The 17,404-nt window shown below is 36.5% G+C and overlaps 1 protein-coding gene across 3 annotated transcripts in view; it reads left to right on the top strand.

Annotated features, from left to right (window-relative positions):
• The window catches only part of Pak3 (p21 (RAC1) activated kinase 3), a 184,661-nt gene that overhangs the window by 55,369 nt on the left and 111,888 nt on the right, over positions 1-17,404 (top strand). For all 3 annotated transcript variants that reach the window (XM_067141190.2, XM_067141191.2, XM_067141189.2), the window contains exons 4-5: positions 4,510-4,640; positions 11,635-11,879. In XM_067141190.2, the coding sequence (XP_066997291.1) occupies positions 4,510-4,640; positions 11,635-11,879 (376 nt within the window). The remainder of the gene's footprint in view (positions 1-4,509; positions 4,641-11,634; positions 11,880-17,404) is intronic.

Below are 17,404 nucleotides of genomic sequence, written 5' to 3'. Positions count from 1 at the left end.
TTCTTCCCTATATTATTATCATTATTTCTCATATTATGCATAACTCTGTACATATTCTCTCTACCACCCTTAAATAAATACTCATGTATTTAAATATTCTGTACCAGGCGAGTTGGCCGTGCGGTTAGAGGCGCATGGCTGTGAGCTTGCATCCGGGAGATAGTGGGTTTGAATCCCACTGTCGGCAGCCCTGAAGATGGTTTTCCATGGTTTCCCATTTTCACACCAGGCAAATGCTGGGGCTGTACCTTAATGCCACGGCCGCTTCCTTCCAACTCCCAGGCCTTTCCTGTCCATCGTCGCCATAAGACCTATCTGTGTCGGTGCGACGTAAAACCACTAGCAAAAAAAAAATTCCGCCCTAATCATATGCCTCTGGAATATACTTCGATGACCCGTACAACAGAGGATTTAAGTATGATGTTTCACACAACTCCGTATCTACTAAGCTATGGTTTGTACCTTGAGTGACGCATTTTCCTCTTCACTTCATATCGTTCTTAAACTAAGGGAGGATATTTATGACATGCAATTTTAAGCTGTGAAGCCACTGGCTACTGTATAGTCACACGACTTCATAATCTGACTTAGGAAGATCCTATCAATTGATTTAAATGAAAATATAATGAAAGTCAACTAAATTATTTAAACTTCCCCCATCTACAGACTTCACTAAACACAGTACAAAACAGAGGGCCTTGTACACTAACTCATGCAAGTTCCCAAAGATTAATTCAGTGATTGTCCAAGAATCACCCCGAAGACAAACGCTAATAAAATAAACCACACCTCTTTGAGACGTGTGTCTCTTATTATGCACACGCTATCACGAAATCAAAATTCACGCTGGAAAATTCATATACACGTTAAATAATCACATTAATGCGACTTAGAGATTTTCTTGTTTAAGACTAGTGGATTCTACTTATCGTTTTGTGTGTAACCTGCTGTCGTCCAGTGGTCCCCATGAGGATTTTAGTGCCTCATGAGTGCCTTCCTGCTAGTAAAGAGTCCCGAGTACGTCCAGAGTCATGTTGTCTTCATGATGAACTGGAACGTTAAATTTTAATTGATCTCCAAACTGTTGCATTTCCACTCCGTCTTCTTAGTTCTGGAATATTGCAGGCACTTAGGTGTGTTCTCATCGTCCGTTGTCTGGTCTTGGTTTTGAAGGGTACTCGCATGCTTGTGAACAAATTATATACCATATTATTTAAAGGTGCTGTTTATTGACTTCAAAATATATATATGGTATGATATTGGAGGCGTCCCCTTATAGACTCGAGGTAGACTATCCCGAATAACGAGTATTGTTTCTAAAGTTCACTATTCAAGCCCTATTCACCATTAATGGCAGTTCCTGATAGTTCAGATCTCCACACACACAAAATTCACTCTCTCATTTTCATTTCTAGCTAGTACAATTAAGTTTATCTGTTTGGTTCTATAACCACTGGTAGCTTCACACGAGCTCACTATAATACTGTGATATTTAACTCTCACTAATCACTGTATTAACTGTATGCTCGCAAGCACAGATGGCGCGACCCGATCTCTTAATGAATCTCATTTGCATAGCCTGTTTTAGAATATCACTTGTAATAATCTCTCATACTCCTTTCATCACTAGAAAGGTACTAATCACACATGATACTGTCGGTACCACACACGTATCACACAATGGCTATGGATATACACATGAAAATACGCGTCTGCAATGCACTAAAAGTTAATTTGCACTATGACTTGACTTGCACAAAATGTTAACCTGGACTAAGATGATACGTGTGGCTCCTTAAATAGCCAACTACTGGAGTTCGGAAAGGAAGGGGTACGCTCCTCCCACATTTACATATTCGCTTCGTTAGCAATCATCCTTCAGAGTTGAATAAATACTCAATTTGTACCTCCTTGAACACTGTATCTACTGAATTGTTTTCATTCAGATATCATAGGTTCTGAAGTAATTACGGTGCATCTTTTGGATTTAGATGCGCTCTTCGGAGGTTGGAGTTTATCTGGCGGGGAACCCCAATTCTGAGTTAAAAAGTCTCCTGAGGCCATTTGGATCTGTGGATTTTTCCACGCTTATAAGTGGCGTCATTAACGATGCATTGTGAAGTACGCCATCTTTGGATACCATTAGATAATGTAAATTATGCTGAGTTTGTTGATCCCTCATATGTAGTTTTCCTATGCTTGTTGCAAATTATTATTATTATTATTATTATTATTATTATTATTATTATTATTATTATTATTATTATTATTATTGTGTCCGGCTCCATGGCTAAATGGTTAGCATGCTGGTCTTTGGTCCAGAGGGTCCTGGGTTTGTTCCTGGCTGGGTCAGGATTTTAACCTTAATTGGTTAATTCCAGTGGCTCAGGGGCTGGGTGTGTGTGGCGTATTTGGCATTAGAAATCATCCTAGGCAGGGCCCTTTTCTTCACAGAATGCAGGTCGCCTAATAGGCCATGTACGAGAAAAAGACCTGCAGCAGGCCTCTCCAGAGGCCATACGCCATTATTATTATTATTATTATTATTATTATTATTATTATTATTATTATTATTATTATTATTATTATTGAGCCTGTGAAATCTGTTGGTTGGTACACACTAAATAAGCAGGTAAATGAGAGAAATGCACAATGCCAATGTCAAAACCTTGTAAATAATAGGGGAATCACTATGCTTTGCATCCTGTTGCCTTCTCTCTTGCTCGACTGAGAGGGTACTATGAAGGTTACGCTGCATATAGGCTTGGTTCTCCCTTTATCAGTAATTAGAGCTCCAGCTCTTGACTCCGCTCAGTGTCGTTCGTAACCCAGGGAAGGCACAAAATGATATGTACAACTACTGTATTTATTTCACAAATTGGTGCGGAAACAGCACATGACTTACTAGGTACTCTGACATGTCTACTGCATGGTATGTAAGGATTCCAATAACTTTAGTTGTCCTTTTTAGTTTTACTTACAAAATTCTTCTCAAGAAAAGTATGTTCTGTATTTTTTTTACTGATATCTGCTTGTTTCTGACACAGTATTTAACAAACAAACAAACAAACAAACAAACAAACAGGTTGAAATCAGGTACTTGCTCCATAATTGTATCTTAGTAAAATGCTGTCTCGATTTCTTTGTGACATTGGAATTGTTGAATAACAGTTTATTTTCTTCGGTATTCAGTATTCAGTAGAACCGGTTTCGCGGTAATGTTGACGAGATATTGAAAGCGTTTGTAGACATTGATTTAGATGGCGATTATGGCAATAATGACATTTTGAAAAATGAATTTGATTTTGAGGATAGTGTTAACAACAGGGAATGTTGCTGAAGTGAGCAGTAACATTGAGCAGAATATTGAAGAAAGAGAGAGTGAATGTGTCGCGCCAAGTTCTTCTGAACGCGCTGCCGGTGACACAAAAGAACCATAGTGATTGGAAATTGGAGAAGAAAGAGGATGATCCTGATATATGTCCATTTCAGAAATAGTCCACTCACCATCCAAAATTGCAGTGATTTTAGAGAATACGGATTTGCTCTTTTTGAAATTATTTCAAAATGAAATATTTGTACCACAGTCACTCAAGGAATGAAGAATGGATAAGTCATAACCTTCAGTGGCATGAATGGGAAATTTGAGTGAATTATCTGCATTCGTTTTTGTTTTGTGCATGTTTTTGTGTGATAGGTATACTCAGACTATGGGCGGGCAAATTAAATCTCATTGCACAGTCAACAATGTGGCCATTTATTTTGTCCTAAATGGGTTAAGGCCACGCCACTTCCTTCCCACTCCTACCTCTTTCCTGTCCCACGGTCGCCATAAGACCTATCTGTGTCGGTATGACGTAAAAAGAAAAAAAGAGAGAGAGGAAAAGTTTCAGAAATATATATGCAAAGATTCTACTTATATTAAGGTGGGTTTTAAAAATTTTCTTCTTTGTATCTTGAACACTGAAGTCTTGTGAAACTAGTACATACACTTTTGTGCTCTTCATCGCATGAGATGAGAAACTTGATGCTCTCTGGAACTCGCTAGTCGACATTATCACCATGTTGTTAGGTTTGGTTTTTACTCACATTGGTGAATGATGCTGCTTGCTCTGTCCTGTAGTCTCCTGGTCTCAAGCACGTGGGGATGGTCTGATGAAACCTTGGGGGGTGGTGAGGCTGCACTTGCATCCTTGAATGTTAAGAATGGGTACCAAATGTTGTTTAGGTACAGTTCTTTTCTTTACATACCGTATTTACGCAAATAATCCATGCCACCGAATAATCCCTGCACCCTAACTTTAGGAAGGCTGATTTTGAAAGAAAAAAAAAAAAAAAAAAGCCAACATTGACGCAAATAAAACCCGCACCCCAATTTTGTGCCTCAATTTTTTAAAAAATATGCAGGTATTATTCATATAAATACGGTATTAAAATGTTTGACTCTCGCTGATATGAAAAAAGTTGCTCACTCTAGTGAAATGAATCCATACTGTATATATATTTCAGGTGATGACAAAAATGACACTCATTCATGGAAGAGTCGAGAAAGCAGCACAAGTGATGAAGTAACACCAGTCTTTAACAAAAAGAAACCTCCTCCTGTTCCCCCTAAGAAACCAGTTAAGAATGTGGACAAGGTAGGTGGTCATTATTCTTGAATGTAAGACAAAATTTTTAAGTTTAGTGTTAAAACTCTGTATTCATGCTTCAGCTATGAGGGTTTCTTTTGATATTTGAGATTTTCTTACCCCATTCAACAACATTTCTCTTTTCTTATGTTAATGTACACCACTTTTTAAATATTTTGTGTACTGGTATCCTTCGTAGAGATAGTCAGTGTACGAACAATATTAATTTAGCCTCTTCAGTGGCACGCCCGAGAAATTCTCGGGGGGCGTTTGCTTGCCCACAACGCGACAGCCCGAGAAATTCTCGTTTAGGTACAGTATTTATTTTGCGATCACCCAATAATTTCTCTGGTATTGTAATCTCTGTGGGAAATATTTCTCAGCATTCTCAACAGATGGCAGGGGGTTTCCAGCTGCATTCATGATATCTTTGACCTAAAATATCTCTTATATCCTCTCTTTTACATACAAAACTCTGACCAGCTGATGAGGTAAACAGAAATGGTGAGTGCCACGAATAAGAGGTGTGTTTGAAAATAAAATAAGGGACTAGATCAAAGATGAATCTCTAAGTGATATTAATATTTCTGCTAGTAGTGGTAAAGATTTGAATAGTTGTTTGGATGATAATTTTGTTGGTATTTCTAGTGAAATTGAAGAAGATATTACATTGGAAGCAATGGTGATGGTAGAAGATACAGAACATAACTTTGTGTGGGAAAAAATGTTAGCCTGGAAATCTAGTTCCATTTACTGGAAATCCTAGATTAAGGGTTGAATTATTACCAGAGGTCAGTGCAATTGACTGTTTCGAATTATTTCTAATGGATGATGATCTAAGTTTGCTAGTGATCAAAACAAATTCTTATGTTAAAAAGTACATTTAAAAACTTGTAAATAAAACTCTGCATACAAAGGCACGATTTTGGAAAGAAACTAACTCTTGTCAAATTGCTTTAGTTTTATTCATGGGAATAATTCAAAAGCCAGAGATAAATATGTATTGGTTATAGGACAGTACTTACAAAATACCAATAAAACACCAAAAGAAAGCTAAAAATATGTAAATACATTGTAAAATAAGCTTCTAATAACCATTGAAGATTATGTGAATGTGATAGCATCATTTTCCCTCAATAATTGCCATTAATTCCTTATTTGCTACAAACATATGATTTCCTCTCAAAAAACTCACTTTTCTGGCATATGAGCTCTGTGAGAACCTGCCACTGAAGGGCTCAGAGGAAGGCTACAATATCGACAATTCTTGGATGCCTGTTATAAACAAACTACCAATGTGCAGGCCAGAGCATCAAAATACATAACGAATTTGAAGTTTCATAACATTACCGGAAACTCCCAGATGATTTTCGAGTGAGATGTATCAAGATGCCCTTCCGAGGCTTGCGGTAGCCAGGGGGAGGAGAGACTACGCAAGGCAATTCACAGTGACCACCTTTGTAGTTGATTTTAGTTGACAGGGGGACAGATTACCTTGCATAAGTAGGGGTATATCAGTTGCCTTGACAAAGAATACTGTAGATTATTTGAAACGATGGCAACCTGTATATAAAGTATATAAAACAATAACACAATTCAACCTGGAAAAATAATTTAATACAGTGCACTCCCGATAATTTGCAGTAATTAATGCACGCACTTCCGCGAATTATTGAAAACCGCGAATTATCCGCAGTCATTTTTAAGCCTGGTAAAAACAAAACCATAGGTTAAAATAATTAAATGTATTTTATGAACAAGCAGAAAATAATTATAACACTTCACATTGTATTGTAAGACACACTAGAGAAAAATTACAAAATGCCTTGTGGATTATGCCAACATTCGTATCTAACGAAAAAAATCGTTCATCATTTTTTGTTTCTTAGACAATTGTTCATTTTTTTCTAATTTTGATGACACCTCGCCTTTCTCCAGTCTTTCTATAATTTTCAGTTTTTCATTGACGGTTAACTTTTTATATTTCATTTTTCAACCACTCATATTGAAAAATCTTACTACTGACTTATTCGAAACTTTGAAAAGACTACCGCACTCCGTTCACACTTCTCAAGTACAGTAGCCTACAATCCACTCGCTGCCGGCGCACCTACCCTTCACTTGGCTTACAGTTCAGCGACCTTTGGCTGTGGGGAAAGGGAAGGTAAATTCAGAGTGCATTCCTCTTTCATTGTCTCTGCTTCCAAAATTACGGTAATCTGCTCGAATGTTTCAAGGTTTGCAGCATTCTGGCAGCATTGTGCATATAGGCCTACTGCTACATCGTAGAGAAACAAAGTCCAGTCTCCTCCAATATCAATGATTTCGTCTCCACGCATTGCATTAAAATTCTTTTAAACTAGGCAGACATAATTTTACTCAGTGTGATGATTGGTGAGTGTAAGAGTTAATACTTTAAAAAATAACTCTCCAAGACCTACGAATTATTAAATAACACTAGTATGTTTTTTTTATTGTTCACCCACCTATTCAATACAATACAATACAATACAATTTTAAAAATTAGGACTTTATCCTTATCAAAATTGTTAACATAAAATGAATACATTGGATGGTACATGTTTCACCTATCATTAGTAGGCATCATCAGCCATATTTTTTACCTTAGGAATAGATCTGGTACCTGATTAGAAATGACTTACGAATACTGTTAAAACTATGTCTTGTTAAATGGATTAGAGATCATTAATCAACTATTACAATATAAAATGTAGTATACTATTACTTAACAATATTTGTGTTAATATTTGAGTTTAAAAATATGACAATTATTTCATGATTATGATATAGGTGGTTGGTTCTTGATATTAAAATATATTACTATAAAGATAAAATCAGAAAGCACATTCCATTTAATTGTCAAATGGCATGTTGTTAAAAACTTGAGGAAATTTGAACATTGGTAATGGTCGTTGGTTCTTGAAGTTAATAAGTATTGATTTTCATTTATATGCTTATACATTTTGAAGAATTTTCATATGGCATGGTTCTTTTTGAGATAATATTAGTTAGAAATGCTAGTGCCATAGGCTATATTGAAGTTTGTGTAGACATCATTAGGCCATCTTCTTTGATGTAGTATTTGTGGGAAGAGTTTGTGATAGGGGTGGCTCTTTATTGTTAGATGTGTTGAGGTGAGTGTACTAGTCGAAAGGGAACGTTGTTGTCAATCGGTGGGTAGCCAAGTGTGTGATGAAATTCTATAATTAAAGAGCTATTTTGAAAATTTAATGAAAGACCATAATTGGAATTAAGGGACTGAATAGTGGAAGTTAAATGAAAAGTGTCGACACTTACCCCTTCGACCGCTGAGATGTTAACTTATGTTGAGGACTTTAGAGCAACTGGTGGTCGACGAGCTCTTACTTTGCGTGTTGTATTTGTGAAGTCTTGGTGGAGGGGGTTGAGCTTGAGAAGGCGTGGCTAAGGGCCCATTCGCTGCACGTGAGGAGGGGTTGCCGGCAGCGGGAGAAGGGGAGGGTGGTGGTGTGTGTATTAGATTGGTGGGAGTGTTTACTGATTTGGTGCTGAATATTTTATAAAAATTACTATTCAGAATGAATGGTTTTTGTAATAGAATTGGAATCTGTTTATAAAGAGGACTTTTGTTATCTATTACGTCATTTAAGTTTTTGTCTTTGTTAAATTGTTGATCTAGGAAGATGTATAAGTTTTCATATTCCATCATGAGCTTACCTTTTTCAATTCTTTTAAGATTTGTAAATCCTGATCTATTGTAGTAAATTTGTGACATTTTTCCTTCATGTGGTTACTCATCGCAGAGAACTTACTATGTTTTTGGGCGTTATATTGTCTGCATATCTAGTTAAGAAACAGCGGCCACTTGGCCAACATAAGAAAAATTACAGACTGAGCATCTGAGTCTATATATACCTGAGCTTGAATATTTATTATTAGTTCAATTGACTGAGTTATGATTAAAAAATAAATTTCGATTTGTATTCTGCGTTGTGTAAGCAATTTTTATCTCTTGTTTTTTTAAAGGATTGGTAATTTGATGGATTGTTCGGTTGGTAAATGTGAATTTTGCGAATGTTGGTTTGTTGGGTTTTATTGGAGAAAGGTTTGTGGTTAGTTTTAGTCTAACTTTATTAATGATTTTGTTGATCATATCTGGATTGATCCCGTTGAATCTGGCTATTTTTTTTATGAAATCTAATTCATTTTTTAGATTATTCGGTGAAAGAGGGATTTTTAATGCCCTGTATACTAAACTGTAATAAGTGGCTTGTTTATGGGAATTTGGGTGCAAAGATTAGTTTTTTATAGTTATTGGCGTAAATGAAGGCTTGCGGTATATTTGGAAATCAAATTTGTCTACAACTCGCATGATTTTGATGTTTAGAAAATTGATTGAATTGTTGTTCTAGTTTTCCTTTGTGAACTTTATATTATTGTCTAAATTATTTAGAAACGTTAGGATGTTATCACTGTTGTTAAGTTGTTTATCGATAATTGCGTCGTCGACATAACGGAGCCATAAACTGAGTCCGTTAATGTTTTTCACTACTTTGTTGTGTTCTAGATTGTCCATGTAGATGTCCGCTAAAATGCCGCAGATTGGGTCTCCCATAGCTAAGCCTTCTTGTTTTTATATTTTGTTGTTTAAAGTAAAGTAATTATTGTGTAAAACAAAACTTAGTAACTTTATGAATTCGTCTATTTCAATTTTGCTATATGCGCTGTGTTTGGAGAGGTTGTTTTTTATTATGGTGATAGTTTCGTTGACGAGTATATTTGAGTACATATTTGTGATACCAAAGGAACATAAAACGTGATTTGGTTGTAAATTGAATTTGTTTATAGTTTTGCAAAGTTCGATAGAATTTTTTATGGGATTTGCATTGTGAAATTTAAAATGTTATTTAGTTTTTAGTTTGTTTCGTTCAGGAAGCACAACATTCCCTTTCGACTAGTACACTCACCTCAACACATCTAACAACAAAGGGCCACACCTATCACAAACTCTTCCCACAAATACTACATCAAAGAAGATGGCCTAATGACGTCTACATAAACTTCAATATAGCTTACGGCACCAGCATTTCCAACTAATTTTATCTCAAAAAGAACCAGGCCATATGAAAATTCTTCAAAATTCATAAGCATATAAATGAAAATCAATACTTATTAACTTCAAGAACAAACAACCATTGTCTGTCTGTTAGGTCATCAGCCCAGAGGCTGGTTAGATCCTCAAACAGCACCACCAGAGGTTATGCGGTTATAAGGAAACCCCAAAAACCAATGGCAGCACCAAAATGAGGCGTACTAGGCAAGATGAGGAGTGAGGTTGTTTGCTATTACCAATGCTCAACTTTCCTCAAGTTTTTAACAACACGCCATTTGACAATTAAATGGAATGTGCTTTCTGATTTTATCTGTATTGTAATATCTTTTAATATCAAGAACCAACCACCTATGTCATAATCCTCAAATAATTATCATGTTTTTAGACTCAAATGTTAACACAAATATTGTTAAGTAATAGTATACTACATTTTATATTGTAATAGTTGATTAATGATCTCTAATCCATTTTAAAAGACATAGGTTTTAACAGTATTCATAAGTCATTTCCAATCAGGTACCTGATCTATTCCTAAGGTAAAAAATATGGCTGATGATGCCTACTATTGATAGGCGAAACATGTACCATCCAATGTATTAATTTTATGTAAATTCTTTCAATACGGACCCAAAAATGAATTTTATCACATGTAAAACCCGCAAATTATCCACACGCGAATTATCAGGAGTACACTGTAGTAATTTAACAGACCATGGAAGCTTCACATCAAAAATAGGCTATGTCTTAGTAGGACAATTTCTATCGCATGTGTTGTTTCACTACATAATTTACTGCGTTCTTAAAAATTTTGGTCAGAAGTATACCTTTTATAGTACCTTTGCATCTCTCTTTGTTTCATCAGTTGTCAAATTTTGTTGGCCAGCCAAATTAATATTACATGTATACTGATTGTCCGCAGTGATGGTTTTACCATACCCTAATCCACTCCATGCAAGTGCTAGATAGTTGGAAGTTGTAGTTTGTGCTATTAAAAAGCTTGTGATGTATTTAAAAATGTATGATTTGCTTGTTTTGATAAATCGCCATCAAATATATTTTTATACAATTAGGCCAATTAATTGAGAGGTAGTGTGTGTATTATCTTTTGACAGAGCTTACTGTCAAAACTGAATGTTTTAACTTGCTTATTTACAGAGCTGTAGATTAATTTGTTATGCGAGATAATTTTCCCATAACATAAGATTATATATAGAAGCATGATCTTTTTGCATTAATTTATGAATGATTTCACAAAAGGCAAACAATTGTAAGTATTATTTCACAAAATAGGCCTTAAACCATCGCTTGAATTTCACTGTAATCTTTCTTAAAATTATTCCTAAAAAGTCTCATTCATGTGATTTATGAATTATTTATGTGAAAGATATATAAATACTGTAGAAACAATATTGATAGTAATTTATTATTCCTTATGCAATTTTGATTAGGGCTATGTAATAAGCCCTAATCAACCTTATATAATAAATAACCCTTTCACCCTATATGGTCATGGCATTAAGAGACTTCCTAGAATATTAAAATGAACAGGTACTTAAGTCAAATTGAGAAGTCCTTATCCTGCCTTCTGTTTCCCTTCACACACGTAATATTGGAATACAATTTCAAGTTCGTTATTTTCTGTGAATTTTGCTGCAGTTTCAGACTTTTCGCAAAAGTAAATTTTGCTTCAAACTGGCCTTAGCACATTAATTCTCTGTAATTTGCAAAAATAAAATCACTGTTTTTCTTAACCAGAATGATATAATTCATTAAGATATCTCAAAATCGCTTCAAAATATTTGTTGTCACATTTATTGTTAATGCAAAAAAATCATGCCTCTAATTATATATTTGATGAGGTGTCTTTATCTTCTATTCTCCATATTTTAGGAAAAGCAAAATGCTGACGACATGTCAGCAGCTCTTGATGAAGCCGTGAAAAATTTGGAGCTTGATGCAAAGGACAAGTTAGACGATGATTTATGTGAACCAGATTTTTCCAGTTCATTGCTTAGGAAGAAAGAAAAAAGCAATCATAAACTGACTGATGAAGAAGTGTTCATTGAATTACGGAGGATTTGTCAAACAGGAGATCCATATCGAAGATTTGAAAGGAACAAAGAACTGGGCGCAGGGTAAATAATTTTTCTCCTCAGTTTTGTTTATACGTGGTAATTTTTTCAAAGCAGGGGTGGCTAATCCACATTACACAGCATGCCACATTTTATATTCCGAGTTTAAAATGTCCCACTCTACCATATCATGATCCCCCCACATTTCCTCAGCAGGGATGTTAGAAATCATTGAAATTGTGCGTTTCTAATTATTTCTGTAGGTTTAGACTATTAGTTTGTAAGAAAAAAAACATTTATATTTGAATCACAACCTATACTAATTACTGGCTCGTGCTTATGTAATGAAAAGTATTTTTGCCTTGTAAGTTATCATTCCTGAGGTACTGTACAGGACATTTCAAAATGGATATCGGAGCTTTAAGGCTCTGTATCACTTATTACATTGAACTTACAAATATAAATTATACATTAAACAAGAGAACAACTCAAACAGTTTGTTCTACAAGTATTCGTTCCTGTGTGCATGCACTAATTCCTCTGTCTTCCGTTAGAAAGCGCTAGAAGCAAAGGTCGCAACTGGGGAACAGAAAGCTTTTTGTTTTTTACAGTTGGATTAGTCAACGATCGTGTGTTTGTATTTCTGCTGCCAGCTGACCTAACCGATTTAAATGGGAGACTCCTGATTTTTCATCGTTCTTCCCAATCGCCGGGACCGATCCCCCGATTTTCAGAGCAGTTTTAGTAATTTTCATATTATTTTAAACTACCACATGTTTCCTCGCTCTATTGACATATGGCTGAGTATGGCTGGTCGATAGTAGTTCTAATAATCACAACCGGATGGCAGTACCGGGCACGGTGGCCAGCCATGTGCTCCTCTTTGGTCTATAATACAGTCCAATACTCAAATAGCTTAATAATAGGAAATGGAAGTCGCAAGTGAGTAAACTAAGCTCAGATGTTTCTTGGTTGTATGTCTTAATATTTGTTTTGGCCAAAATGTCAAAAAAGAAATGTGATGCAGTGTTTAAAAGCGCTTATAGGGAAGAGTTTCCGTGTTTCAGTAAATCCAGGAAGGGACCAACATTCACATTCTGTACTGTGTGTACATGTGATTTTTCAGTCGCGCATGTCGGGAGGTGCGATATACTCAAACATGTGCAAATGAAAAAACATAAGCAGAGTGTCCAGTATGTACAGTATGAAGAAACCACAAACTGAACTTTTCATGTAAAAACCAAGATGTAAATCCTGTGACGAATGCCAAAGCTTTATTTACGTTATTTATCGTAGAACATAACCTGCCTGTAAATTGTGCCGAACATACGGGGCCTTTGTTTCGCAAAATGTTTCCAGATTCGGAAATCTCTAAATGATATGGGTGTGCTAGGAAGAAAACAGCGGCTATCATTACAGAAATGTGCATAAAGGGCGAAAATTGCATCACATTTGCAAGTTAATGCATTTTCTGTTGCTACTGATGGTAGCAATAAAAGCGACTTGAAAATATATCCTATTGTTATAACATTTTTTAGGCCTGAACTCAGTGAAATTCAGAGTTGTCTACTCTCTGTGCATAATTTAGAAGGGTATTCTACTGGAGCTAACATTGCCAATCTTTTGCTCTCAAATTTTCATGAATTTTGCATTCCATTAAAAAACTGCCTAGCTCTTGGTGCTGATAATGCTCCAGTAATGGTAGGATTAAAGAATGGTGTGGCAGGATGCTTGAAACGGGAAAACAGTAACATAATCATTGTAGGCTGCTCTCGTTACTTAATTAATCTTGCTGCATAGAAGAGTGTGACGTGATTGCCTGTAAATGTAGGTGAAGGTATAATTGATATATTTTATTATCTGGAAAGGAGTGCAAAGAGGAAAGAAAAGTTCAGAGAACTTCAGACTTTACACAACACAGAGATCAGGAAAATTCTGAAGCCTGTGCCTACTCGATGGTTATCACTAAGAAGGTGTTAAGATAGGATTTTGCTGCGGTGGAACCCTTTGGTTACTTAATTCAGGAGTAAAATTGTGAGTAAGGATTCTCCGATGGGAACTTTGAAGACTAATAAAATTCCTAAGTAGTCTAAGGGCAGATATGTCTCGTTTGTCTGAAAAGGTGAAGCATAGTCGTAACATTTCACCACATTCCTCAGTTAAAAGGAAAATCCTGTCATCAGTAAAAATAAAATGAAACTACTGATGACTCTAAGAGCTATGCTTTGTCACGTGAAGAATGACTGTTCATGTTCCTTTCATCAAATTTACATAAATCGTTTTGCCTTTTTCTCTCAAGTTTTATGGATATCTTTGAGAATTCAAACATAGCTCTTCAGTCAAGTATGCTGCACATCCACTTATTGAAGTCATTTTTGGAGGAACTATTGAAGAATGTGATGGCAAGGTTTGTGAAGCCACACATTATTAAAAGCTCCTCATCTCCCCTTGATGTAGACTATCATACTCCAGCAAGTCAAAAGGATGATTGTGATCTGATGGTAGGGAATTCTGCATTTGTTTTGGTGAACACTTTGAAGTCTGGGGAAAGGTGTATATTCTTTAAGTCTGTTAGAAAGTGTTTCTCTTCATCATGTGACTACATGGTACACACATTTCTGTTCAAAGATGAAGTTTTAATTAATGCAGAAGTTGCAAATATTTCTGCTATAAGTAAGGCATCATTTTCTAGCCTTAGATTTTACATTAAGAAGCTTCCGAACATTTTGACTAGTGAAACAGAACATTTAGATAAAGAAACTGATATTCTGCACTCCCAGTACTGTAACTTTCAGGTCGAATAAACAGACCTGGCAAAAGGAAGAATTGATGTTCGGTGGGCATTGGTACGTGAGATGAAATCAGCTGATGGTGTACTTCAATATGACAGACTCTCTAAGGTGATGCATGCTATTTTATCAATTCCACATAGCAATGCAGAATGTGAAAGGATTTTTAGCAGAGTCACAAAGACAAAAACACAGTTCAGATCCTTGCTGTCTGAACAAACTTTGGAGAAACTTTTAACCTTAAAATCAGTTCAGTAAGGAAAGTGCTTTGGGCAAAAATTTTGTTGCGAGTTTCTGAAGAGGGCTAAGTCAGCTACGGGTGTGTTAAACAACAGTTAGTTGTAATGTGTTCAGCATGTTGAAGGATGAGAAGTCACATGTTCCTAGAGTTCAGGTATGTACCGTATTTAGTATTCACATATAAATAATGAAAAAATATATATGTAGGCCAAATAGAGTTGTTAATGTATTGAATTATAATGAATTCGTACATGTTCTGCCATCAGTGATGTGTCATAATACGTCGTGATTCGCTTGACAAACTTCTCCTGATGTTTTACTTTAGAAAGTGTGCATGTCTGGTCAAGTCAAAACGTGCCTATGTAACATTCTGGCAGTTATCGGAAAAACGTTAAAACTCTATAGCTTTGTTAATATTGTTTTAAAAACTTTTTTTTTTTTTTTTTTTTTTGGTTGCACTAAATAATGCCATAAATATATTTATATACTGGTTTTCCCCATTAAATACTAGGTTAAGTAAAGAAAAATAGAAATAAGTTTTGTACTTAGTTTTTGACTTGAGCGTGTGACATAGATACTTATTACCATAAGGTTAGGTTTTACTTTGCACCAGGTAGTGCATAAATTCATTATAAATATGGTTTTGTTGTGTTAAACAATACAACTTTTCCTAATAAGTCATTTTCAATAAAATCAGTTATTTTTTGTACATTTTGGCTCACTGGCGTAGCCAAGGGGGGCCCAGGGGGGCGGGCCCCCCCCCCAAAATATTTCCTGAAACTGGAGCGAGGATCAGCCGTTGTTTTACGTACGGTACGAACAACTTAAAAACGTGCGCTGAAATGCTAATTTAAAGTAGCGACAAGAATCTAATAGCAGGACTCAATAGGGCCATACATAATTCTCCATATTTGTACTGCTTGAATGAAAGGAAGACACTTAGGATTGTGATGCACGGGGATATTTCCCTGTAGAGGTCACACTATTGAGAATGTAACCCTGTATTGAAGACATGAAGAAAGGGGCAATTAGCAAGGGATTGCTCAGTAGGGGGCCGGAACGTGACCACCGAGATAATGGGGGCGACGGCCAGAAACAGTTGCAAGCTTACAACATAGTGTCAGCTATTGAATATCGGTTCCAGGAAACAACAATGTTCTAGGGATCCTTGGGTTGTACCGTGGTTGAGAGATGTGCTGTGTTTAAGTTGCGGCGTTGGGAAGACTATGACAGGATTTTGAGCTGCACGTTAGTTCCTCATTTTGTGCCATATAAGTAACTTTTTTTTAAATAGGGACCGTTTTGTCACTGAGAAGCCAACACTATGTGCATCCTCGGTAAGTTATGAAAAAGTTTTTTTTTATTCTTACAGTATCAAGACAATCGAGGATGCATGCCTAAGTTCGATAGGTAGCCCTATATATGTTGTCAAATGCCCGGGGACTGATTGGAACCTCAAATAGCACAATCAAAAGTGCGGGTAACTATTTTGTAATTGGCGGGCGTGATAACTTAGTTTCAGTGGTTCTATCTTCTCATCAGGACGGCCCAGGCTTGAATCGCAGTCGATGCATGAAACATTTTTTAAATGGGAAGTCACGTTCTATTGATACGGATTCTACTTAAAACACTACATCCCGTCCCTTACCTTTCCTTATAGACTTTTGAGCCAGAACCGCATCATTTATGGTGGTGTATTTTGAGTATCCAACCATTATTCGGACTTATCTTGTACCTTAAATGGTGAGTGAATGCAGTGGCGTGCCCACAAAATAATTTCAGTGGCCATTAGTGTGGATACAACTTTTCCTTGGAAGGGGTTGTGAAAAGATTTTTTATTTTTTATTGAGAATTTGCTTTACGCCGCACCGTGGGTCTTATGGCGACAATAGGAAAGGAAACGGCTGAGAGTGGGAAGAAGCGGTCGTGGCCTTAATTAAGGTACAGCTCCAGCATTTGCCTGGTGTGAAAATGCGAAACCACAGAAAACCATCTTTAGGACTGCCGACAATGGTGTTTGAACCCACTATCTCCCGGATGCAAGCACACAGCTGTGCGCCCCTAACTGCACGGTCCACTCGCCCGGTGGATATGAAAAGAAAGCCGGTTCTACCGAGTGCGGTGACGGATCTTCAGTAGATATTGTTGGTTTTGATTGTTACCATGTACAATCATACCTTCTGTACTCCTAACATAAACCTGCTGCATTATTGAAACTGTTCGCAAATTTGACAATATCGTTCTTCGTTTGTGAGGAGGTATAATCTTCATTTAATTTGTCTTCTTAAAAAAGGGAACCACTTTGGTACTACACTCCGTGAAGGTGAGTACCTTCCAAGATATTTCGATTGCAGGAGACTCAAGGAAAACTCGACTGCACCCAAAAACAAGCCTGTATCCTCCTCATCCCATGCCTTTCTTAACTCTGTCAGTGCCGGGAATCGAATGCAGGATGCCTTAAGTCAAATTCGAAAATAAGGATACCTAAAAGTAAACAGCTGGCCCCACGGTGTAGGGGTAGCGTGCCTGCCTCTTGCCGGAGGCCCTGGGTTCGATTCC

This window comes from Anabrus simplex, chromosome 2, assembly GCF_040414725.1.
Source record: "Anabrus simplex isolate iqAnaSimp1 chromosome 2, ASM4041472v1, whole genome shotgun sequence".
Classification (NCBI taxonomy): Eukaryota; Metazoa; Arthropoda; class Insecta; order Orthoptera; family Tettigoniidae; genus Anabrus; species Anabrus simplex.
This window is presented reverse-complemented; position numbering and strand designations above follow the sequence as displayed.